This window comes from Protopterus annectens, chromosome 8.part1 (assembly GCF_019279795.1).
Source record: "Protopterus annectens isolate FY-2018-M chromosome 8.part1, PAN1.0, whole genome shotgun sequence".
Taxonomy (NCBI): Eukaryota; Metazoa; Chordata; order Ceratodontiformes; family Protopteridae; genus Protopterus; species Protopterus annectens.
This window is the reverse complement of record NC_056742.1, coordinates 373,564,399-373,592,346: the sequence shown is the minus strand read 5'-3', so window position 1 is coordinate 373,592,346 and position 27,948 is coordinate 373,564,399. Positions and strand designations below refer to the sequence as shown.

Below are 27,948 nucleotides of genomic sequence, written 5' to 3'. Positions count from 1 at the left end.
GCCCTTTTAATATAGATGCTTAAACTAAAGTATGTGTGTCATTTCTAACTATGAAAACTTAGTGCATCATGTACATCATAAGGAGAGTTTTGGTAAAACCAAAGTTTCAGTTTCTTATAAAGAATTCTGCATTTTTTACAAGCACACATTTTATGTAGCAAACTACATTTTCTCCACTGTTACGTATAGTGCTAACATCTGTTTTGATATGAATTTTTCTTTGTATAGTCATTTTGGTGTATACTGAACTTTATGTAGCATTTTGCTGCATTGGCATGTTTTGATTTTGTTTAAATCTGACATCCCTTTATCACAAATTTTCATAAACACACCATCATAATTTGTTCTTTATTTTTGTACATATCAGATAATTTCAATTCTTCCAGAAAGCATGGTTTAACTATTGCTTTTGTAATTGCATTGTTTCTTCTATTACAATGAATTATTTAGCATGTGCCAGTACCAAAATTACCCATCTGTGTACTGCACTTCTAATATTTCAAAAACTATCAAATGTCCCTTGTTTGCAAATTATAATATTTCTGTAAATCAGTAAACAGTTTTAGAGGAATACAATTTGTGCAGTTGGTATCCTTGAAAGCTTGTATATTTGCCTGTAGCCAGATTTTTAGAAAGATTCATTTTCATTAAATTTCCAGAGAAACCTAAAATACAACTAACTGATAATATGAGAGATAGCAGCATTGCATGGTTTTGAATGTATTGATAAGGCCGTCAAACTAAATTAGTGAATTTCTTTAGTGAAAGCATATTGGTCTTTGGTGAATTCCTGATTTATCATGTGAGCTACCTAATATACCAGCCTCCCTTTCAAACAGTTTCTGTTAATAACACTTTTTTTGTGCTGGTTCATATCCATTATGGGTATTCCGGATTTGTGCAAAATTCATATTGATGCTGCTACATTTCAATTATTAATCTGATGCTGTTTAATTGTAACTGATCTTCTGTTATCTGTTTCATCAGCATCAAACAACCTTCAGCCACTGAGTATAATGTCACAGGGCCAGGCTAAGCTGTCATTCCAAATATCAGACTCACTACATGCTTAACTTGAGTGGGACAGACTCCAAAGTGTTTTATAATCATCGTAAGGTGCTTTGATGTGCACTGCAGTAGCTAGCACTGTTTCTTTTTCATCTTCTTAAGTTATGAGATGCTGGTTGTGTTTGCATTTTATAGTACAGTTAAATAGTGGTTACCCTAAAGAAAAATTGCACTAGGCTTACTAGATAAAGCCACATGACAATGCGTACTGAAAATACTAGACTGTATAAGAGATCTTTACAGATAACGTAACTGATGACACTGACCTAATGCCATTCTCTTTTCCAGCTGTTTCTTTTAGCATTTCATCTCTGCTAATCCTTATTATTGCCATGTTCATATGTATACATTTCTGTTGTATGACAGAAATGTAAAGCCTCATAACCACACCTCTTAGAAATACAAACACTGAAGTATGAATCACTTTTCAAGCAATGAATATCAAACCTTGCAATAATACTATAAAAAAGATTTATGTGAGGGGGTTCCACCCCCTGCACCCCCCTCCACACCGGTGTTACTCATACATTGCATCTCCAGGAAGGCTGTACCTCACAGTAAGGAAAATAATTTAAGGTAGAGCAGTTTCAGTCTTGATGTTTATAAAGCTGTAATGGGAATTTCCATGTTAATCTCTGAGGAACGCTATTATGGATTTTGCACTTCTATGGTACTCTCAAAACTTCAGTTTTGCCTTACTCCCGTGAACCACATTTTGGCAATATTATTTTGTGAAGTTTTTATCAGAATTTTGCTGTAACAAAAATGCTATTTGTTTTCCAGCCATAATAAAGGGTACCTGTGAATTATGGTAACCATTTGAAATGTCAGGACCTGCATGACTAAGTCCAGAAATACACAGACTGAATGGCCAAAAAAAAAAAAAAAATACAACAGACTTGATCATCTACTAGTTAAGTCTGATATTGCCATTTCTCAAAATATTCCCTTTTCTGCAAGGTATGACAATATTAGAGTTGGTATATCAAAGTTCAGAGGGTGTGGGGACTTGTCTCCCTGCAAAAACAAGTTTAATGGTGATGTTTGAGGTTTATTCTTCTGCATTTTCAATCTTTCTTTTCAGTGTGTTGGCACTCCGTGTTACATCTGCTGATATTTCAGTAGAGTGTCGTGTGCTACTAAATATATTGTTTGCAACTAAATGCCGTTTTAAAGGAGATAAATACAGTTGAGTGTACTTTACATTAATTTAAGAAGAATCCTTTAAGAATAACTATATATGTGCTATAAATGATCATCTACTAGTTAATACACACTTAAGTACTAGCATGATTAAAGGACCATGTGGTGTTACAGTGCTAACAGAGGCTCCAGGGTCAAGGGTTCAATCCCTGTCCCCAATTATTAGCCGTATGGAGTCTATGTGGTGTTTTTATTTATTTATTTTTTTTTTTACAGATGTTCTGGAATCTTACTGTTTCACTGTGGATTGTTTGTTTCTATATGTGTTCTGGCTTTCACCACCTTGCAAAGAAAAGCTCATTAATTACATACCCTAAAATTTTATGTTTACCCTCATGGTCAGAGTTGTGACTGAATAGGTCCATCAACAAGGTGTATCATACCTATACGGTGACTGAATGAAACAAAAACTGAAATTCTGAAAGTAGATTAAAAACAAGATTCTTTGTTTATAATTTGTAAAACAGAGTGTGTGTGCTGTGTCTTTAACAGCATTTCAAGGACTCAAGGTGCATATATAAATAGCTCACATGGCAATCCGCCGTGGTGCAGTGGTAGCATTGTTGCCCCACAGCAATAGGTTCTCCCTTTCGATTCTTGGCTGGTGTGCAGGGAGTGCCTTCTGTGTAGAGTCTGCATGTCCTCCCTGCGGTTGGGTGGGCGTTCGAAAGACATGCGTAAATGGGCGTACCTTCGTTGAAGGTTGAACATCGAGCTGGCATCTCGGCGTTCGTGAAAATCTACTGCCAATCATTAGCGGACCAGAATTCCGCTGTGGTGACCCCTAACCGGGAAAAGATGAAAAGACAAACAACAACATGTGCTATACTCAGTGCCACTTTAAGAGTGCAGCCAGACAGTGAGCATGTATGAATGTAATTGCTAGTTTGTTTATAAGTTAACTTAAGTTAAACTATTAAGCCTCAATCCTGATGTATTTGTACATAATAAAGCTGCTTGAACAGAACCCACAAAGTCTTGTCTATTATGTCCTGACTAGATGAGTGACATGGAGTCAGAAGAGGGATGCCAGAGACTGATATTTAGAGCCACGAGGTGCAGAGACAACAGTGCAGGTAAATTAAGACAAACAAGCGTGAAAGGGAGCCAGAAAAGCAACCAAGGTAATGAAAAATTGCACGAACAGTTTATTTTATAAAAAAATATAAAAAAGATGAAACAGAGTATTACAAGGGCACGAACCACATTATTAAACAAGTGAAAAAGCACAAAAGGTTCACTGATTAAACAAAATGTTTAAGATTAAGTTATTTCATAAAACAATTGTGAGAAAAGCTCATAAAGGGTCAGAAATCACCTCTGAGTTGCAAAACAAAGCAAAACAGGCATGTCTGGAGTAAAACGGGCACAAGAAAAGTACAATGGGCATGAAAAGAGATTAAACGAGCAAAACGAATATAATAAGGGAAAAAAAGGGCACAGTAAGTGTAAATGAAGCAAGACAACCGCATGTTTTCAGTAAAGTGCTGTGTTTTGGCATAACTATGACTTTGTATTGTATTGTATTCAGAGCATAACTAAAGTTATTAGAAGTATATCAAAGTGTGTAAAAGTGCTTACAGCGTGTGTTTATTGCTGTGCATTTATTCTGAAGAGTCTGCTAGTGTGCAAAGTGCAACTATTTCGTGAAGTACAGTCAAAGTACAGCTACTTCGAAAAGTTTCTTGTGCTGGGTGTTTCCATTCACAAAGTGCCACCATTACAGGGTGTGTCTTATACTGTAAAGAGTTACTTTGTGAAGCACCACCATTTTTGGGAAGTGTCAGTGTGCTATGTACTGTTTATTCGCAAAATGCAACTGTTTATTTTATTTTATTTTTTTTATTTTACATTTGTTGACCGGGCTAGTCTAGCTGGATATATTTCCATTTTCAGTAGAGGCCCGGGGAGAAAAGCTCCACAGTATATATAAAAAACATACAACATTTGAAGTGTAATACAAGCAAAAACACCAGGATAATTGTAAAGACAAAAAGGAAAGATTTGCATGCAAAAACAATTCACTAATAGGAACTAATAGCATTACCTATAAACAAACTAAACTACAGAGAAGCAAAAATTAGGGAAAGGTGAGTAGGGAGGAGAAGTGTGAGGAAAGTAAGAGTAAAGTAAAAAAGAAAGGATAAGGAAGGATTAAACAAATTTTCAGTGAAGAGGAAAAGAGGTAAGTAACAAAAGATAAATTGTTCAGGGAAGGGGGAGAGAGATGCAGGGGAAGAAATGAGATAGAGAGGGGTAGAAATTTAGTCAGGTTTAGTGCAGGAACAGAGCCAGTGACTTTTCAGATGTTCTTTTATTCTTTGTTTGAAGAGGGGCAGTGATGAGGTTAGTGTTATGTCACTGGGTAGTAGATTCCAGTTCCTTCCTACTGTACTAGAAAAAAGAGAGTCACCAGCTGAGTTATTGGACTTTGTTAATCTAGCCATAAGTTTTCTAGAAGAACGAAGGGAATTAAGATTATTGTATGGGATTAAAAGTTCTGAGAGTATAGGGGTGTTTGAAGGCTGGTGCAGTATTTTGTGGGCAATGTTCAGTTGGGGGATGAGCAGAAGGTTTTGGAATTCCAGCCATCCTAGTTGTTTCAGGTTAATACAGTGGTGGGTTCTGAAGGGGTTGCCAGTGACGAAGCAGGCAATGTTATTGTAGCATATAGCCAGTTTATTAAGGTTGGCTTTCTTTAGGTTGGTAAATATAGGTGAAGCATAGAGAAGTGTTGACAATAGATGGGAGTGGGCAATCTTGGCTCTAGCAGATTCAGTTAGGAAGGGTTTAATTCGGTATAAGGATCCTATTTTTCTGTTGACTGATTTAATGGTGTTATTAATGTGTTGATCAAAAGAGAGATTATTGTCAATGGTTATTCCTAACAGTTTTGTTGTAGGATCGGGTGTGATAACCGTGGCATTATTAGAGGAAATGGTGAAGTGTAAGGAAGGGGATCTAGTGGTGGGAGTAAAGAGAAGAAGTTTAGTTTATTTGGCATTTAGTAAGAGGGAACGTTTATGGAACCATGTTTCAACTGAGTTGAAGATATTTTGAGTAAGTGAGCAGAGTTCAGGAGGAGAAGAAGCAGAGCAGATAAGGGTAGAGTCGTCTGCATATTGGATGCAGGTAGCTTGAGGGATAGCAGAGTGGAGATCATTAATGAAAAGGGAGAATAGAAGTGGTCCAAGAATGGAGCCCTGAGGGACACCAATGTTTATGGGTAGGAGAGAAGAGAGTTGATTTTGCCATAGAACTGCTTGTTGTCTGTTGCTAAGGTAAGATTTAAACCATTTAGTGGCAAGGTTGTCAAAGGAGAGGGATTCAAGTATGTAAATTAAGGTGGAATGGTTGACCATGTCGAATGCTTTGGAGAGGTCAATAAAGAGAGCTGAAGAGAGAAGGTTGTTATTACGATTCCTATTGATGGTTTTTACAAAAGATAAGAGAGCAGTGGTAGTACTGTGATGAGGTCTAAAGCCATGTTGACAGGTTGCTATTATGTTGTGCAGAGTGAGATGTTGTAAGAGTTGCCGGTGAATACATTTTTCCATAAGTTTTGCTAATGGGGAAAGGAGAGCAATTGGTCTGTAGTTGGAATAATCAATAGAGTTACCCCCTTTATGTAATGGAATAATATGGGAAACTTTCCAGATCTCAGGGACGGTTCCTTCTTTGATTGTCCTGTTTATGAGTATGGATATAGGGTATGCAATCACTTTGGCAGCCCTTTAGAGGTAGAGAGATGGGAGCTTGTCAGCTGAAGGAGTACAAGGTTTAAGTTTGTTAATAAGTCTGTAGATAAATGATGTGGGGATAGGTTGTAGTGTAAAGTTATAGGATGGGTCCATAGGGTTACTTGGAGGGGTGACATAGTTGATGTTCATTTGTCTGGCTAGGGTTTGGATAGAGTCAATAAAGAAAGAGTTAAAAGTATTAGCAGTTTAGTGGGGGTTGTCTGGGTCAGCATTAAGAGGGGTGGGAGTTTTGGTTGTTCCTGGGGAAAGGAGTTTATTGATTAAAGACCAGAACTGTTTGGGGTTGTTATGGTTTGTTTGTTGGAGTTTACAGTAATAGTTTTTTTTGTCAGTAATAATAGCTTTTTTTGTCATATTTCTAAGCTGACGGAAGTGGATAAGATCAGGGTTATTTCTATGGTGTCTCCATGAAGCCCATACTTTGTTTCTGGCGAGAATTAAGTTTTTAGTTTCTTTAGAGAGCCAGGGGGCAATGTTCGGTTTCATTCTGATAGTACGTTCGGGGGCATGTTTATCAAGAATGGATAGGAAGGTAGTATTAAAGTATAATACTGCATTATCCAGAGGAAGTGTTTTTAAGGGGTTCCAGTTACATGAATTTAGTTCAGCTTGAAATAAATCTATGTTAAAATGTTTGGTTGAGCGAACTTTTCTAATGTTTGGGAGGTTTGGAAAATCAATTTTGTCTCTTATAATATAAGTCAGACAATGGTCACTGATATCATCTGGCAGGGTTCCTACATCATAAAATTGTTTGTCTTTGTTTATAAGTATCCAGTCAAGAATGCTGTCTTTATTATTAGGCTTATTGATTCTAGGAGAGAATTATTAGTTTTTGATATAGAAGTTTGGGATGAGGGGTATTTTGGTCCTGGGTTAGGATGGATGTCTCCATCTTGTAAGGTGAGATAAATAAGTTTAGTTAAAGAGTTGTTTATTAGGTGGATTTGAAGCTTCAATTTTTTGTCAGTAGTTAGGACATAATTAATATGGGAGAGTCTATGGTATTTGGATAGAAGGTATCTGGGGAGTGTAGGAAATGATGGGGTATGAGTTGAGAGTAGTAGAGGGATGAGTTAAGGTTTGTTTTTGTGTGTAGGTAGGATGGATAAAAAGTTGATTTTCAAAGAAGGTAAGAAGGTAGGCTGAGAGCAGTATAGATAAGAGTAAGAGTGAGAGTATAGGTATAGTAAAATTGGTGGTAGGCATTATGGAGGAAAGGGAAGGTAGAGGCAAGCAAGACTAAACAGGTAAGTAGCAGGTTTCAGGAAGTGAAATATGAATGAAGTAGAGTAGGGAGTGTGTAAGATGGGATTATGGAATCTTTAGGACAAGGTGTAGAGAGAAATAGCAGGTTGAACTAATAAGGGATGATAAAAGGTCAGGGAGAGATATTGCGATAAAAGGAGGAGTGGTGAGGGGTGGGGTTTAAAAAAGAGAGGGAAAAAGGATTGAAGCTGATAGGATGGTAGAGGTAGGGGGTGTGTGTAGAGATGTGTAAGAGCAGGACCCCTGGGGGTGGGTGGGAATTGGGGGTAGGGAGGGGAGCGGAGTGAGCCCGCAGGGCGAACGGAGCGGGTAGAAACAACTGGAGGAGAAACAGGAGAAGAAACAATCAGAAATACAGGTAACTGTAGGTAAGTGAGGTAAGGCGTGAGTATGAGAAGTTTAGTATGATACAGAAGTCAAAGGAATGAAAAGTAGAGTAGGGAAAAATAGTGTTTCAGCACAAAGGAGAAATAGGAAGATGAGCAGGTCAAGAACAGTACAGTATAGAACAGATTGCAGGGGTAAGAAGGCAGAGAGAGGCAGTGTAAGAGGATGGAATGAGGATGAGGATAGAAAATCGGAAGAAATATATTGCATATACAGAGGTAGGACAGAGTACAGGGGTAGTAAAAAGAGTAGTATAAGGGTGCCACCTAGTAGGCAGATCTAGTAATTGTAGAAGAGTGAGTGGGAAAGCTGTTAAGAGAAGAAATATGGAGGTGAGATGCAGAGTAAGAGTAAGTTAGTGTAATTATCAAGGAGTGTTGGCTATAGGGCAGCTGGAAGGGTAAGGTTAAGGTTAAGGCTGCTGTATACTCAAGCTAGTAGCTAACTATAGGGCCCTGATAAATATAGTAGACAGGGGTCTATTATATACATATGACTAAGTCCATAACATACTTTCTTCCTTCCTTGCAGGTGGGTGCAATGAGAGAGTCAAATAGATGAGGCCACTGGAGATTGTAAGGGTTCTTGTAACTCCTGGTAGGTTTTGGCTAGGGCAAGTTCAAGGACAATGCAGAGCTGGGTACTTTGGGGAGAAAAGGAGATAAATGAAGAGGAGAGAGCAAAATTAGCACAGGTATCAAGGCAGTAAAGCTAGCAATAGTTGATAAAAACATGCACGTTCAGACATATTAACTAATGAAATTAAATGCAGTTCCTTTAGGCATTTTAGGCATGATTATAATAAAGTATGGAATTCATTAGAGACAAGTAGAAACAAGACTATAACTATATAATGCATTAGAGACAAGTAAAACAAGACTATAACTATATACTGGGATAAACATACAAGCTAGATACAAAAGAATTTCAAATTGAGAGAAAAGTAGTCTTTAAAGCAGTTCAAGCATCGAATGTAAATTAAATCAGTATGCAAACATCCAAGGTAGTATAGGTAATTATTTCTATGTATTATACATGGTTGTAGGCTAAGAATCTGATAATAATACACTAGAAATTAGTAGGACTAAAGATAGAGGGCAAGCCCTATTCAAACCTTAATGTAAAGGCTAGTGGACAGTCGCTATTATTAAAAATTAGGACATTGAGCCAGACCACAGGTAAAGGAAGGATATGGGCTATGCACAGATTAGTGTAAAAATCACTATGGTGGTTTCTGTACTGCGGTCCATTAAGATATTACATCGCGAAAGAGTATTCACAGTACATGTAAGCTGAGTTTACATACCTTGGTATGAACAGGTATGAAGGGATTCCTATGAGTTCCGAATACGCGCTACGTGTGTGGCGTATTTAGACAAGCCGTTATGAATACAATGGCTTAGGGAACTTTAGTTGCTTAACTAGATATGTTACTTTCAATGCTTTATGCTGCAGTAGCTTAGGACACTAAATTCATTTTAGAAATGTTCAACAGTAACGGCAATAGATAGCAGGGAGCGAGAGTTTGTACTCAACGAACTAGATGGTTGAAAACATCAGAACACTCAGACATAGCTTCCACGTGGGGGGGGGGGGTGCATTAATAATAGCCAAGTAGGCTACAAAAGGCTTTTAGTGATATAGTTTGTGGACATCCACCGATTGGGCGGAAAAGCTCCCCGTGGCGCTGTATCAGTAGCCGAGAAGGCTGTGATCACACTGTAGGCGATACCTAACTCTTGTTTTCTTTCAATAAAGTTTCCCTAACTAGTTACAGGAGGGAGCCAACAACTAAAAACGAGGGGAGCTGAAAAACACCTCCGTAATTAAAATCAGCTAGCAGGCACAAACACCGCTAGATGAGCGGACAACAACTGCTCCAAAATGTTTCTTATTCTAAGCTTTTCCTGGCCAGTTCATTCACACAGTGCAGTTATTTGAAATGTTTCTTATACTGACAAGGGGTGATTTCTTATGGTACGTGATTTCAAGAAGTATTACAGTGCCCGAGAGATTTATTTTGCAAGTTCAGTTATTCAGAGGCTTGTTGTGCTATTGGGCATAGTTACAAGTACTGGTATAAATTTCTGGCATATGTATATGCATGTGTATTCATGCATATTTGCAACATCCTTCACTGGTATGTGTCAATATGGCAGATGGATTTTGAAAGCCCTTACCACTTGTATTTGATCAAAATATTGCAGAGAAATGGAGAATATTTGAGCAAGAGTATGATATTTTGATACAAGCAGCTTATTCAGACAAATATGCACGCACTAGGACATTAATTTTGCTAAACCTAGGTCAGAGAATATAGAAAGTGAGCATTTGTTTTGTATGCGCCAGCAGTATATAAAGGAGAAGATGCAAACCTCATATTGTTGTACAGACTGAATCAAGGGAAGAACCCGAGTGTTTGAAGCACAAATTCAGAGAGATGTGTAACTTCCAGACAAATATTACATTAGAGAGGCACTTGTTTTACACAGGAGATCAGATACCAGGGGAAACATTTGTAGCTTATATAACCGACTTAAGAAACAAAGCTAAGACGTGTCAGTTTGGTGACTTAAAAGATGAGTTGATAAAGGACAGGCTTGTGTGGGGTATTAATAGTGCTGCAGTGAGAAAGATTTTGCTTTGTGACAGTGATTTAACATTGCGCAAAGCTACAGAAATTTGTCAAATCCATGAAGTTACAGAAAGGCACACAAGTATGCTTGCAATGATAAGAGTATGGTTTCAACAAGCTCTAGAGTAAATGTAGACAATATGCAACACATGACAAACAGAAGCAGGCCTAAGCACATGGCAATCACAGGACCTTGCTGGTTCACCAGAGAAACCAAGTAGTTTTCCAGCAAGTTCTAAGAAAGGTGCATGCTCAGTGCAATGCAAGCATGAGTCAGCAAAACAAAAGTCCAACCTTATTGTTAACTGTTGTAATTGTGGAGCCAATCATGAGTCTAAGAGAGAGAAATGCTTAGAATTTGATCAGCAATGCCACAAGTGTAGGAAATGGAATCATTTTCAAAAGTTTTCCAAATCAAGTAAACCTCACACAGTTATAAAGAAAGGTCACACAAGAAAGCAAACTGATCAAGTAGAATTGCAGCAGTCTACTTTCTATGTAGATGGTGTATCAGTAGTTGGTGAAAAGGTCAATGCAGTGAATTTAACAAGAAGTGTTTTGTACTGTCCGGAGCAATGGTAAATCCACTGAGCTCAAAGTAGACACTGGTTCAAAGTGCAATGTTATGTCAGTAGATACTTTTGTTAAGGGAGAGCTAATGAGCAACTCAATGTGGCCAGTTGTGTGAAACTTGTTGCTTATGGAGGTGAAGAAATTCAAACCGAAAGCTCAGTAGCACTTTCATGTTATTTGGCCAAGAACTGTTACAACTTGTTATTGTATGTGGTTCGAAGACCTGTGCAGTCATTATTGGGTCTCAGAGACAGTTTGAGAATAAATCTGCTTTCTTTTACCAAAGAAGTTTATCATATATGCACATCTCCTAGCTCCAGTTTTACTGAAGCTATTTTCTCAGAGTACACTATTTTTAATGACAAGTTGGGCAACTTCCAGTTGTGTATTCTATGAAACTAGGCCCAGAGGTCAGTCCAGTGGTCAGACAGGCAAGAAAAGTTCCAATAGCCATGCAGGATAGAGTCAAAGCTCAGCTGGATAAAATGGTGCAACAAGGTGTAATGTGTCCAGTTACAGAACCAGCTGAATGGGTTTCGTCCATGGAAGCAGCTCACAAAAAAGGCTCAAATGAAATCAGAATACGTACTGACCCAAGAGATTTTAACAAAGCATCGAAGAGACCACATCATCCAATGCATTGAAGAGGTCACAGCCCTAATATTGAATGTCACTGTTTTACCTCATTTGGCAGATATAAATTCCTCAGGATGCCATATGGAATCAATTCTGCAAGTGAAGTCTTTTAGCGTGCAATGGAGCTAATTTTTTCAGGATATCCCTGTGCCATAATCGTAGACGATTTATTAGTCAGAGGCAATGGTGAAGCAGAGCATGACAGAAACCTTAAGAGAGTTCTAGACAGGGCATGTGAAGTGAACTTAAAGCTCAATCCTCTGAAGTTCAAATTCAGACCAACACAAGTTACATATGTAGGTCATCTATTTACTAGTACTGGCTTGCAACCAGACACTTCTAAATAAGCAGGCATTCTCGAGCTGTCAGAACCAGATAATGTTCAGGCTCAACAAAATTTTCTTGACATGGTTAACTATTTAGGCAAGTTTATACCAGACTTCAGTGAGTTAGCATCATTGAGAGAGATGACACATAAAAATGTTACATGGTCTTGGTTAGATCAACACCAGAAAGCATTTGATGACCTAAAGCGGAAAATTGCCACTCCACCTACATTAAGTTACAATGATGTTACTAAACCAGTAACCCTTTCCTGTGATGCTTCAAAATTTGGTCTTGGCACAGTCATTCTTCAAGAAGGCAGACCAGTAGCCTGTGCATCGAGAACTCTAACCAAAACTGAAATGCAGTATGCGCAAATTGAGAAAGAACTTTTGGCAATAGTATTTGTGTGTTCAAAGTTTCATGATTATATCTATGGTTGAGCTATTCAGATTGAAACTGATCACCATCCTCTAGTTACTATTTTAAAAAAGCCTATGCATTCCGCTCCAGAAAGATTACAAAGAGTGATGCTCAAATTGCAAAAGTACAACTTCAAAATGGTCTATACAAAAGGCAAACTTCTTTATCTGGCTGATACCTTATCCAGATCACCCAGAATTACAACGGAACAGCTTCATGAAGAGAATTTTGACTTTGACATCATGGAAGTGCATAATTTTTCTACCATGAGACTTTATGAGCTGAGAGATTTATTTATTTATTTATTTTACATTTGTTAACCGGGGGTGTCTGACTGAGATGAAAAGGCCCTTTTTCAGCAAAGGCCCAGGGAGAAAAGCTCCACATAGAAAAATTACAAATACATTTAGTCATTTAGACATGATCAGTATACACATAAATTACAAAAGACATGTTTTTACAGTGGTATGCAGCACATCAACAGTTACAGTGGAGAGAAAAAACAAAAAATATTAATTTAAAAATTAAGGTAATTAATAGATTTGTGGTGTACAGCTGACATTTGGAACATAGGTCGAATACATATATAGTACACAAGTACAGTACATACATTGTAGATTAGCCAGTGTTTGTGAGTAAGATTGAACACTATTATCAAGTACTTTCGGTTTAGTATGTGTACCTTATCTGCTTTCACTAGCCTGGGGAGCAATCATTCAAAGATCATACAAAGACAGATCCAATTTTGCAGACGCTCTATCACTATATTAATGTTGGATGGCCATGAAAGCAATCTAGTGTACCACCTGAAGTGCAAATTCATTTTCCTTATAGAAATGCGATGTTGATTGAAAATGGCATTATTTTCAAAGGTTTTAAAATTGTTGTTCCTACTTCTTTACAGCATGAATATATCCAGAGTTTGCATCGTCATCACCCAGGTTCTGAATCTACTAAAAGAAGGGCGAGAGGACTAGTATTTTGGTCTTTTCCAGCAAAAGACTTTGATAAAGTACTTTCATCTTGTTCAGTGTGTAATAGTACTAAACTGCATTTGCAAAAAGAATCACTTCAGCTAAGCCAAGTTCCTGAACTACCTTGGTTAACAGGAGCCACTGATATATTCGATTGGAACAATCAGCATTACTTGGTATTGGTAGACTCCTATTCAAAATGGTTTAAGATTGATTTACTACCTAACCTAACGTCCACTGCTGTTATCACAAAGTTGAAATGTCATTTCTCATACCATGGTAGTTCACACAAAGTTATTTCTGACAATGGTACTCAATTCACTAGAAAGTTGTTTCGAAAATTTACAAGAGAATGGGACTTTGTACGTGTTACTAACAGTCCTAAATACACACAGTCAAATATACTAGCAGAATATGCAGTACAGAGTGCAAAGCAATTACCAAAGCAGTCAAAGCATGATAATACCGATGTCTATTTGAATTTACTTAATCGCAGAAACATACCCAGTGACAATATACTTGGCTCGTCTGCTCAGAGACTTCTGTCTAGACAAACCAGAACAACATTGCTCATCAGTTCCAGTCTGCTGAGGCCTAAAGCTAAGAACAACACGACAATTAGAGCTCAACTATTCAGAAAGCATTCTGTTTAGAAGTCCAGCTATGATAAATCAAGCAGATTTCTTCAACCATTGAAAGAAGGAGAGACAGTGAGGATACAAACGGCGAAAGGTTTCGACCGGATTGGTCAAGTAACAGGTATATGTCTGAGGGTGTGGAGTACAGAAGAAATCGCAGACATCTTCTTCCTGTATCAGAATTGATATCAGAGCATAGTTCCTGTGATATAGACTCTAGATCTCAGACCAACCTAGACAATGTTCCTGTTGCAGAACGTGTCTTAACTTCCACTTCCATTTCTGCTGACGTTCCTGATGTCCCGAACGTTGAACATTCCACAGAGACAGTCCCTGTTGCCAAGTCTGATTCTAATTTCTATGTCACACAATTTGGTCGCATTTCCAGATCTAGTGTGAAATACACAGTGATCTGGACTTAACTGTATATATGTGTATTTAATTCTGTAGAACTGTATGACCAAGAATTATTTATACTGATTGCATGTCAATTATTCTTTTCAACATTGCATGATTTATTTCTCAAAGTGGGAGGATGTAGAACAGTGTGTGTGTGTGTGTGTGTGTGTGTGTGTGTGTGTGTGTGTGTGTGTGTGTGTGTGTGTGTGTGTGTGTGTGTGTATGTGTGTGCGTGTGTGCGTGTGTGTGTGTGAGTGTGTGTGTGTGTGTGTGTGTGTGTGTGTGTGTGTGTGTGTGTGTGTGTGTGTGTGCTGTGTCTTTAAGAGCGTTTCAAGGACTGAACGTGCATATATAAATAGTGAGCACATGCTATATTCAGTGTCATTTTGAGAGTGCAGCCAGAGAGTGAGCATGTATGAATGTAATAGCTAGTTTGTTTATAAGTTTACCTAAGTTAAAGTATTAAGCCTCAATCCTAATGTGTTTGTACATAATAAAGCTGCTTGAACAGAACCCACAGTCTCATCTATTGTGTCCTGAATAGACGAGTGACATAATTCCTCAATAAAAATGACAACAAAAGAAGCATTTATCATAATGCAGTCAAAGCATCTAGCATGTTTTTACAAACTATGTGTTCACTTGTATATTTTTCAGCTAAATGTTACCCCTCATTTGCTTTGTGATTTCTGAAGCAATGAGCAGTTGCATAATACAGTGAACTTGCCTGTATCTTATCTGGTACCATTTGTCTTGGGTCACTCAGTAAGTAGGGAGTGAATAGCAGAGGGTCAAGAAGTGTCAGTATTCCTGTTCACACCAATTATGTGGACATTGAACAGTTCTAGAAGGCTGTATCCAGTTCTGATCAGTCTTTTTCAATACAGCACCTGTCATGCAGTTTAAATATGCAATGCTTTATCGGTTTTACTCGTACATTGTAGGCCAGCTTATACAGCGGTCCTTGTTAATTGGGTGGATGCTAATGCCTTTGAGAAGGCAAATTATTAGCAAATTCTCGGTTTGTGGAAGATAAAACAGCTTTCCACTATAATACCAAGCTCTATATGGTGATCCAGTTCTCCAGCAATGACTGTCCACCGGCTGTGCGAAGGTATTGTTGGCCTTTACGAAATCATATGACAATTAGCCAGTTCAGATTTTCATTGTCATTACAATATATATAGGTTCATAGGTTCATAGCTTTGTACTAGGCTATCTGCCCTAGGGCATTTATAAGCCTAGCCAGAGTGTTTGTGGCTTTCACCACCCCTTAGGATGAGAATACTATGCCCATTTAGGGTTTAGTTTACTGTGCCTCTGTCTAGTAGTGACACAGAAATGACCCCCGGGGTAAACCTACGATCTCCCATCCACTCGTCAAGATTTCTCTTGAATAGAGTTAGTGAGGGGCTCTGTCTAACATGGATTGGGATTCTGTTCCAGAGTGTAGGGAGCCTCTGGGTTATGAATCTGTCCCTCCAGCACGTCCTATTTATTTCTGTGTTGAGGTTCAAGTCTCTTGCTCTCATGGCTCTGATGGATTTGGATTTTCTGAGGTGGAGCATGCCCATTAATTCTGGATTGGACATGGCCTTGTACGTCAGGCACAGATCACCTCTGAGTAGGTGGTATGCGACTGAATAGAGATGGAGTTTCTTCAGTCGGGCAGCATATGACATATGTTTGAGACCCTTTATCCTCTTGGTGAGGAACTTTTGGGGTCTTTCCAACTGCTGCAGGTGTCGGGTAAGATACATCCCAAATGGGGCATTGTACTCAATCATAGGCCTGATAAGAGAAGAGTACAGGGGCACAATGACCTCTCTTGATTTAGATGGGAATCCCTTCATGATAAGGTGGGCAATATAGAAGGTCTTCCTAACCACTTTGGCAATGTGAGTGTCAAATGAGAGGTTACTGTCAACCTGGGTCCCTAGGTCCCTGATTACCTCTTCCGTACTTAATGGATTACCACCTATGTGGTAATTTGTGGGTACCTTGTTTTTCCCAAAGGGTATGACTATACATTTTTTGGCGTTCAGCTTAAGGCCATGGCTCTGGCACCAATTATCCATTTCTATGAGGACTCTCTGAAGGATGCTTGTGTCTGCTGGAGTATCAATTATGGCGCCCAGTTTGCAGTCATCTGCGAACTTTGCCAGCCACAATCCTCCTATGTTTGCCTGCACCTCGGAAAAATAAATGCCGAACAAGAGGGGTCCCAGGACTGAGCCCTGTGGGACACCGCTTGTGACCGGCTTAGAGTCTGACATAGCTCCAGCAACTCTGACCCTGTGGGTTCTGTCCTTGAGCCAGTTTGCAACCCATCTTGTGACATATGGGTTTACATTTAAGCTGGTGAGTTTGTCTATGATGCCCCAGTGGGGTATTGTGTCAAAGGCTTTTGCAAGGTCAAGGTAGGCTGTGTGAACTGCCTTACCCTCATCAATGGCCTTAGTGACTGTTTCAAAAAAGTCGACCAAGTTCAAAAGGCAGGATCTGCCCTCGACAAAGCCAAACTGGGTAGGATCCAATGTCTGTAGGTCCCCAATGTCTTTGTTTATGAGTTCCATAATGATCCTCTTCATAGCTTTGCAGACCAGGCTCGTCAAGCTTATGGGGTGGTAATTTCCAGGGTCCGTAGAAGCACCGCCTTTGTGGAGTGGGACCACTGTTGCCATACGCCACTCTTTGGGTACTTATCCTGTAGTAAGGCTAAGATTAAACAGCAGCCTTATGTGTGGGTTTAGTTCCTCTTGGAGTTCATGTAGCACACAGCCCGGGACACCGTCCGGTCCCATTGATGCTGTGTTTTTAGCTTTAGAGAGGGCGGCTCTCACCTGGGCATCTGAGATGTTAGGGAGGCTTCACTCTGCTGGGATAGATATTTCTCCTTTTGGGGATTTGCACTGAACCTGTCTGCCAGGATGTTGGCAATGTCTGTGGGTTCAGTGTATTTTGTGTCATTTTGGACTAACTCTGAGCATATCTGGGAGTTTCCACCCAGGTTTGTAACATAGCTAAAGAAGGCCTTGTGATTGTCTTTTGTGTCTTTTGCGATTTTTTTCTCAAAGTTGGCCTTGGATGATTTTATGAGTGATCGTAGTTTTTTGCTAGTACTGATCAGAGATGCCTTCCCTTTTAGGGATTTTGCTCTGTCATGTAGTAGCTTCCTCCTCCTGTTGTAAAGTTTGTTTATGGCTGGGGTCCACCAGACCGGGTGCCTGCCTTTGGGGGAATGGGTCTTGGTTTTATTTGGGATTGCATGATCCATGCATTCTTGAAGGTGCCCGTAGAAGGCATTTCTAAAGGATTCCGCAGTGTGGGTTGTGGTTTCCACTGGCCCAGGGGCCTTGAAGGATACCACTTCAGTCTTAAGAAGTGTGAAGTTGGCTTTTGAGAAGTTCTTCACTGTGGTCTTTTGTGCAGGGGGTGAGGGCGGGATGTGGATTTCCAGTGAGATTAATTTATGGCCTGATCTCACCAATGAGGGGTATACTTCCGGTGTGGAGCATTTTGTCCCCATGTTTGTGATGATCAGGTCTAGTATATTATCTCCTCTTGTGGGAATGGTGACTAGTTGTTCCATCGCATTTGAGTTTATGAATTCTAGGAACCTTTGGGCTAGGGTGTTGGGGCTTGAGTAATGTTCCCAGTCTAAGTACAAGCGTGTTAGGAACTAGGGTTAGACCCATTAACCAACTCGAGTCTTTGACTGGTATTTCCTCAAAATCATGAAGGTTTCACCCTAACTGTGAACTTATAATTATTATAAATATTACAAAATTATTAGTTTCAATATTTCAAATTGTAGCTAATTTTATAAGATGTAAGGAGAGCATTTTACTACTGGATTGCTTGTTTTTATTAGAGTATTTTTCTAGGTATTAGGTATTTGGAGAGACGTTGAGTATTCCTTGTTTAGTTAACAATAAGGTTTCAATATAATGTGATTATTAAGACTCTTAATAAATTCCCTTTACAATGAAATGTTTTAAGCATACTGTGCAACATTCAGTATAATTTAAGTACTTTGTTAACATCATATGAAAATTCAAAGTATACTACTAGTATCTAGTTAATAATATTGTCTATTCTGAATTTTAAGCACAATTAGTTGCCTTAGGAATAGTCTTAATTAAGTCAATTGTATAATTACTAATTGATGACTGATTACTTGTATTATATAAGCTGGAAGCTGTATTATTCATTTTATCTGAAGAAGTCAACCTATTCAGGTCGACGAAAAGCGCTTTATGGTACCTGTTGTGTTACGCTATTTTTCGTGTGGTTTTACTTGTTGTAGCAGTTGCAGTCGGAACTGATTAAACTTGAAGATTTTTTATTCAACAAGAAGTGGTTTTTTGGCCAGAAGCTTCCTACTTTTTGGTTCCTTGGTCTGTGGATATTTTATTTTGGTTTATGTTTGGGTAGTTGAAGTCTCCCAATATGATGGTATTTGGAGAGACATTCATACTCTCCAGTGTCTTCAGGAAGGCTGTGTGGGGTTCCTGAGTTTGAGAGGGTGGTCTGTAGCATGCTAAAAACTGTAGGACAGTTTTGCTTATGGTTAATTGCACCTGGATGGTCTCCGATGCTTCGTGCGTTGCCACTAACCTGGAGGTGTGGGTATCTTTGATGAATATGGATACTCCCCCTCCTTTTGTGGTTCGGTCCAAGTTTTGGGGCCGGAAAGCATGATATGAGGTAAAACCTGATAGTGCTGGGGTGCTCTCAGGAGCCTTGAACCAGGTTTCAGTCACTGCACAGTCATCGATGTTCTCCATACTGAGGAGGGCTTCGAGAGCATGCATCTTGAGGTTTAGACTTCTGGCATTGAGCAGCATTACCCTTAGTTTTTTCCACTTGTGTTTTCTAGGGAGGCAGGTTTGTCATTTGAGCCTTGCCTAAAAAAGGCACTATGGGGGTGGCAAGAGCCTTGGCCAATATCCGGAAGCCCAGGGGTGACAGGTGCAAGCCATCCCTTACAAAGCAGCGTGGCTTGTCAAGCATGTCATCCCAAGCAGACAGACATTGGATCCCCTTAGAATGACACCAGTAATTAAGCCAATTGTTAAAACTGATCATTTTGTCTTTGTACTGTGGCATCATTCTTGGTGAGGGTAAAATGCTGCTCAGGGTCAGGGTCATACCGGCCTGGGCTACATAATCAGAGAGCTCCTCTATGTCTCTTTTCATGTAGTCAAGGGAGGTACGTCTCAGGTCATTCACACCGGCATGGACAATGACTGAGTCATATTTGTACTTGCTGTGGAGTGACCTGAGTGCTTGTGTTATGTGGCGGATTCTAGCGCCCGACAGGCAGCTTACTGTGACCTTTTCCATGTTCAGTCTGGTGAGCGGGACGTCAGTGTGACTGACTATGGAGTCACCTATTACAAGTGTGTCTGGCATGTTGTTTGGCCTTAAGGGCTGTGACTGTTTAGCACACTGACTTTGTGAACTATATGTTGCATGTGCTATGTCTTGAGGTGGCGGTTGCTTGGGTGTCTGCTTTGGAGGCCTCTGTTGTTTTGTTAGATTTTTAATCAGCGCCTCCGAGTATGTTTTTGTGTGTTTATGTGTTTGGTTTGCAGTTGTGATAGTTCTATGTGAGACATGTGAGACATTACACACACACACACACACACACACACACACACACACACACACACACACACACACACCACAGATACACATATATATATATATATATATATATGTGTGTGTGTGTGTGTGTGTATATATATATATTTCTTTAACTGGGTTCTGTGCTGTACTTTATTTCAAACCCTTTAAGTAAAAATAATATTTCAGTTATTGCATATTTTTTAATTTCAATAAATAAGAAAAGTAAATCATATGGCCAAGCAAATATGCTTTTTTATTTTACATCTTGGCAATACCAAACTAACACTGTATTTTCTTAGTGCATTTACCATGATTTTGTAAAAAAAAATCACACAATATCAGGGCTTGACCACACACTTCTCAAAAGCTTTGTGAAGAATATATGTATTTTATTGCCCCACTATTGAAATATTGGCACTCAACATGCTGAGTGTCAAAAAGCCAAAAAAAAAAAAAAAAAAAAAATCCCAGAGAAGACTGAATCTTGAAAATCACTCTTCTCCTTAAAACTTCTTTTTGTAGGAGGGCAAGCCCCCACCTGTACCCCCCCATGTGGGGGTCAAGCCTGCCACCCCCGCCAAAACTTATATATATATATATATATATATATCAACTCTGAAATCGCCATACCTTAGAGAAAAGGGAATATTCTGAAAAACAGTATCTTGATCTTAGTGTATATAAGTTCATTCTTTTGGCCATTCAGTCTCCATACTTTGGGACTTCGTCTAGTGGGTCCCGACATTTCAAATGGTTAACATTTTATTTGGTGATAATCAGATAAGTAATATAAACTTTTCAGATCACCTTCAAACACAACCCAAGAAAATAGAAGAGTTACATACACATTAGTTTGTACAATTTACTGGCAATTTGTCTTAAAAAAAAGATTGATGAACAAAAATTGCAGTTATGAGGAAAGCTATCGTTGTAGAGAACTTTCTGTTAGTTGTCCTAGTCATCTGCATTTCTGAGGTAGACTTTAATAATGAGCTACACTGTTAAAAACAAAACTATCACTTTTGGATCTCCATAAACATTTATATCTTAAGATTGCATGAACTTACCACTAACAGTTTTTGCAAAAGGCTTCTCCCATGCATACATTTTAATTAATTTTATGCATGTTAGGACTTCATTCATAGTTCGAACACGATTATCTGTCACAGCAATAGCAATTCTTCGAAACGTTGAAGTAAGCCTAGCCATAGCCATCTGAAATCAATAATCAGAGCATACAAATATGTTAAGTCCCAGTATGTATATTTTATAATTAATTTTTCTTAAAATAGGTCAGACAATTTACAGCATAACCATGAATGCATGTATGGCACAAACACACACACACACACACACACACACACACACACACAGTACTACTATTCAAATATGCAATGTGAAGTCCATACATACAGCAAGCACTGAAAGACTCAAAAGTACACAACTGATACATGACTTCACCGTGGAGTCAACCACCCTGCACAACTATTGAGTATTTGTTTCAACCCCTGTTCTTGCATAGTATAACACTAATGTTGCACCAAGTCCCATTTTAAGCACGATCCTTAGTTTAGCCTGGCTCTGAGGTGATACGACCTTGAAGTTGGACTAAATAAGTAGTAGGTACAGGGGTGCAGTGCAGGGAGCATTTCCAATGTAAATAAATAAATAAAAAAAATTGATTTATTATTGCGTTGATATCCCAGACGGTATCATTATTACCTGAAGATTCTTGAATTGTTTAGTTTTAACCATCAGCAACTTACACAGAATTAGTAATATTAGTTTTAGATGTTATTTATGTCCGTAGTTTGTTCGCATCAGTTGCTCTTTATTCTTGCAGTAGTTACTGTCTGAAATACATGGCCTGAGTTCCTTTCTGACTGCTAAATGCCATGAATTTAAAGTAGTGATCTAATGTACTTTAGATATTGTAAGAATTGGTGTATTTTGTTTCAATAAACTGATGACTCAATCTTTTCTTTTCTGTTTTTGCAAACCTAGACATCAGAGCTTGGGGAATTAAATATAACTTGCAAGTGTCATGGACATCAATGCATATAACATGATATGCTTTTCTGAGATATTCTTACAGTCTGTGAAAGTTTCATTAGTATGCAAGACTTTAAGATGTTTATACTTGCATTCGTCATTACGAGACAATGTCCTGAGATTACAATCCTATAAATGGAGACTTAGTATTGAATAAAAAGAACAGAATGAATGCAGTGCCCCAGTAGCATATTTTTCTGAGAATTGTTTATTGCTGATACAAAAGTAAATTTCTTGGAGGACAGCCAATTAAATAAAGTTAACATTGTGAACAGCAAACTCAGGGTTAAATTATATTTTCACCAAATAATAACATATAATGATTCTCGGGTATTAGTTGTGAGGATTTGTAATGCTACCCAAATATGATATAATGTTGTTTACCATTTACTATGTAACTTTGCTCGAACAAGAATGTGTTTCTAAGTGGCAATATATAAATTCATCTTCTGATGGGGAATATGAAGATGGCTGGCCAGGAGTGAGAAGCTAGTAAGAAAGCAGAAAAAAAGGTATATGATATTATGAGTGCTGCAACAGTACAGAAAACAACTGTGGCTAACAGATATCACACACTCATTTTAATTTTATTTTTATTTATAACTGTGTAAGGGTACTGGTCCAAGGAAACTTTTCAGGCATGACCAAGGTCTTAGGCAACGCAAGCTAAGGAGACAGTAGTTAGCAAATCACATCAAATAATAGATACAAAATTATATGCAATCAAAACAAAACCAGTTAAGGAAGTAAACATTTAAATATTTAACACATAGGTTCATAGATTAGTACTAGGCTAACTGCCTTTAAGAGGCATTTTAAGTCCAGCCAATTACCCTAAGTGAGAATCAAACTCTGCATGTTGTGTCTGTAAGGTAAACACCTTCACCATTATATTATTTGTATGAAATATTAGTTTTAAAATATCAAGAGTAAGAGGATATTTACATCCAGTATAAAGTAGATACTCCCTCTCAGAAAAGCATATGGTCACCGTGTAAGAAGAGGTGATAAGGTTATATACAGCGAATGGTCAGGAGAGTAAGCAAAAGAGAAGTTATAGCTGAGTGCTGAGTGGTAGGAGAAAGGCTTTAAATGAAAAAGTGTGAAAGAAATATCTAACAATTATTAGGGAGTTGGCTTTATGGGGCTGAATGTACCCATAAAGTCTTAAAAAGTAAAAAGTTATGGGCATTCAGAAGACATGTAGTTGAAACATTGGTATGTCCTTAATGGGGTATTTGCATATATCCCGTGGACCCTCACTACAGGAGGTTTAAGGTTTTACTCAATTAAGACATTAGCTTGGCTTGGTATTTCTTTACAAGTTATAGGGAGGGGATTTAGTTGTATATAAGATGAAGGCAATAGCACAGGTAGTACAAGGAGCATTCTGAAGGTAAATGTTAGAAAGGTCTAGAAACACAAGCAGACAAAATGCCTGTGCAGAGTGAACAGTTAACTTCAAAGTGGAAACTGAGTGTGAGAAGGGGAAAGGTTAAACAACAGAAATAGTCATTGCAAAGGTTTAGTCTAACAAGCACAAAAACTAACTTAATATGTGTCAGTCTAAGATGGGTAATATACAATTTACCTTATATTCCTGAAATAGTTGCACTTGCTTTGTCATGAAGATGCTTTTGTTATAGTCCTGAATGATTTGTAGTTTTTTTTCATATCTAGTATATTCCAGGTTGTTGGAATAATTTTATAGAAGGATTTCTCCAGTAGCTTTCTTAAAATGGAATCTAAGCAAGTAATATCCTACGTGGTGCAGCAGTCTCTTAGATCAAATGGGGTTATTTTATCTGAACTTCTTCAGAGACAGACAGATAGAGAGGGAGAGAGAGAGAACAGTGTCTGCAACTGAGCAACGTATATGCAAGAAAAGACAGAACAAAGGTTGCTCTACTTGTAAATGGAAGACCGACTACAGCATTCTTAACCTTTAACTGTAAAGCATTTGCATGTAAAGTCATTTTTGACTTTTTCAGACCCCACTATAACCTAAGAATCATACAAACCCCCAAACATGCAAGTCCACAGATTCCTGGACTTTGTAAACACAAACATCCGGGAATAGCTAGTCTGTACACAACATCCTTGACCTGGTTCTCACAAACATGGGAGAGCATTGCACACACACACACACACACACACACACACACACACACACACACACACACACACACACACACACACACACACACACACACATACACACACACACACACACACACACACACACACACACACACACACACACACTCACCAGTGAAGGCTGGTGACTTTAAATTAAAGGGGGGCAGCAGGAGACAGCTGAATGGGTGGGGTCAATGGGGAGAGGTGTGGCCAACTAGAAAGGGGTGGAACTATGCTCAAAACCACAACAACTGGAACTTTAATTAAATACACTGCCCTGGGTGCCAAACCATCATTACGAAAGTCCAATCAAGACAAAATGAAGTGTAGAAGAAAAAAATATTTCAATGTATTGGCTACATGACAGCTTATTAATATCTAGATGGAAACACAAAGGTTGTGATGCATGAATAAATAAATTACTTTTTAAATACATTACTGGAATACCAGTCAAAATCAAGTATAAGAAAAACAAGCAGCACTCAACTCAAACCACTTCTCCTTGCACTGCAGTTCTAATTATAATTTATATTCAGCTTTATAAAATTACCAAGTAACATGCTGAAAGTAGCAATCTCTGTGTGATACCCCCACTTATAAAAATGCTTCTTATCCAAAAAAGACCTGCTGCCTGACAACAACTATCTACTTGTTTCATGGGGAAGACATGATCAATGTAAAAAATGAACAGCAAACAAGAAAGAAGTTCAAGATAAATTGCTTAACGGATTACTGTGCAAGTTATGGACCACACATGATAGATTGGCATTCTGTTTACTTTATGGGTAAAGCCTGCACAGATAACTGCAAGTCTCTAACAAATGTAATGAGCTTCTGAAAATACTGTAATCCTGTCCTTTATTACAAATACTGCCATATGCATTTCAATACCTAAGGCTTATACGTTATCTAGTTATGTAAATATTCTCTGCATGGCAACAATGAAAAGGCTTTCAATGTTGATAATTCTTTAACAGTATGCTTATAAAAGCTTACTTGATCTTACAATCTCTGACAAGCTTACCTGATGGTCATTAAAGCATTGCTACTTAAACATAGAGCAATAGGGCACTGCAACAGTATGCATTTTCTGAATAATAAGAAGCATAAATCAACAGTATAAAAATATGACAGAAAACCAGAACATTCTGCAAAATCAAGGACAGATGAAAAGCCACGATTGTACTTGTGGTCTACCTTGGATGGGGGAATACTCTGCACACTTACACTGCATAACTGTTCCTTGCCTTGCTTGGACACATCCAGAGCCACTACTACAATGGGGAGTGGGCTGCAACACGTATGTCACAATTTGAAATGTCTCTGGCTGACAGTGATGGCTCTGACACTCATACCTCACAGCAAGAAATCTGGACAAAGCCATACATAGAAGTGAGACACAGGCCCAAAAATAAGGACAATTTTTAAATATTGCTCTTATAAACTTAGAACGATAATAGAATAGCAGGTCTTGCATTAGTATAAATTTTCTGAAGGGTATGAAATCTGAAACTCAAATATCTGCCATTATTTTCTAACTTCACTCATTAATGATTTGCCACTAATTTGCCAGAAAACTGCAATTGTATGAAAAACAGACCAAAAACGTGATGCAAAAATATAAAATTGCCACACAATACAGCTGGAACCTGTCAAAGAAGGGACACCTTTTTAATATTAGTTCTGTAAACTTGAACAGCTGACAAAATAAGATCATCTACATGCATTTCTGAAATAAAAGTAATCTATAACTCTGATCATTACAGCTATTTATAATTGTAAACCCTCCACGTTTTCTTCCAAAATTGCCATTTTGCAGAGAGATTATTAGAGGGAGCAACATTTTGAGCCAAAATTGGGGACAGTTGAGAGGTTTGGATATTCCTAATTCTATAAAGCGATTTATTTGTATGTACCTCTCAACCTCTTAATGCAGGAAATCTGGACAAGGCCAAATATATTGGGGGAACATACAAACAGTACTAAAAATTGCTCTTGTATAAACTTAAGACAGTTAATAGAATAACAGGTCTTGCTTTAGCACACATTTTTCTGAAGGTTATGACATCTGAAACTCAATGTCTGTCATTATTTAGTGACTTCATTCCTAAATGATTTGGCAGAAAGCCAAAAACTTTATGAGGAACAAACCAAACATAAGAAACAAAAATCTATTCTTTCTGCAAAAATCTGGACAGTTGAGAGGTATAGTTCAGCTGGGGCCATCTTTGAGTTAGCTGCCCTTCCCCCCTCACAAAATCATGGTCGAATGGAGCCTCCCCCCTGCAGCCATTCCAATGTCCCATTCCTTGGTTGTTTCACCCCATTTACCAGAAACACTGTAACGTGCATACTGCTTTACTTCTACAATGATTTGGATTTCATTTGAAAGTTTTATTTTGCATTTTACAGCACAAACTTTAATAGATATCTGCTAAACAAAGCAATGCAGTCTCACAATGAAAATAGACTTAGCATTAAAACTTCTCTGCCCTTGAAACTCACATTCATTGAAACAGCATTGAAACCTACATTCAAAGAAAATACATTTTGCCAGTGGCAGATAAAGATTAACTTTGGGCTGTTTTCAAAATCATAGGCCCCTTGAACACAAAACATACATGTGCTCTTTGATACACCTTCCTGATTGTATTAAATTATATTCCTTGTACAAAACAGTACAGTTGTTAGAGGGCATTTTAAACTTATTGTTTTGTATATTTTTCCAGTAAACAATGAAACAAAATTCATGCACCATTAATGACAAAACTGCCCAATTCAGAACATTTCCATCATAAAAACGTCTACTCATACTTCTACAGTCCACCAGTATGAGTAAATATGCACACTCTGAAGAAGTAAAAGTCATGTAAATAATTCCACATTAAAGAAATCTGTAACTAATTAAGAGGTTGCTGCTAGCAAACAACTTTATATGTCATTGTTTCATCTACGAATAAAGTGCCTGTTGCTCTTGAGGAATAAATTGCCTATGTTGCATTAAAAATGATAAGCTAGTAATATCACAATAGGGAATGGATGGCAAACTGATAACAGGTTCATAGTTACTAGGTATCTTCACCAAAATGGACTGCAGCATCCACCCCCTTTACGACACAGTACAGTATCAAGAATGCATCTACCTACTGTGTACCTATTGTGCTATTAACAATGCAAGCAGACTCAGCATAAGAAGCACTAAACTTTTGTTCCCCTGCAGCTCTCAGCTCCTTGTAAAATCTACTCGACACTCAGCTGTATCTCTGAACTTTGCAGCACAAGAAATCTGGAAAAAGCCAACATTTATGGGGGGGGGGGACAAAAGCCCAAAAACCAGGGACACATTTTAAACATTGCTTATATAATGTTGGAAAGCTGCTAGAATAAAATGCTGTATTACCACCATACATTTCACTGCCAAGTCTTGAACCTAGGAGACCCTGTGCAAAACAGTCAAAGCAAAATAAACATAAAAAAGCAACCGATGTAAGAACACCACAAACTCTATTTATTAAGCACTTTTCATCCAGCACAGTGGCTGGACTTCTTCAGATAAAATAATCAACTTCATAGACACTCTTAAATGTTTCAACAATCCAGTCATGTGACCAATGTCTCAATTAAACCTCTTAACAATGTTCAATTAACACATCATTTGATAAAAGTTCTACCATAGTTAAAAATACAGAGTTAAAAGCCCTGACTAAAGAACAATATAATACATTCTCCCCCTAAATAAAAAACCTTCATCCTTCACTGCTCAATCAACAGTAAATTTATTTATACCTGGTGTATTAAAAATAAAAAAATATAAAGCATGTTAAAATAAAACC

At 38.2% G+C, this 27,948-nt stretch overlaps 1 protein-coding gene across 1 annotated transcript in view; it reads right to left on the bottom strand.

The window, feature by feature from the left end:
- The window catches only part of ABCC12 (ATP binding cassette subfamily C member 12), a 1,155,696-nt gene that overhangs the window by 531,421 nt on the left and 596,327 nt on the right, over positions 1–27,948 (bottom strand). Inside the window, exon 8 of the mRNA XM_044081948.1 lies at positions 20,992–21,139. Within this exon, the coding sequence (XP_043937883.1) occupies positions 20,992–21,139 (148 nt within the window). The remainder of the gene's footprint in view (positions 1–20,991; positions 21,140–27,948) is intronic.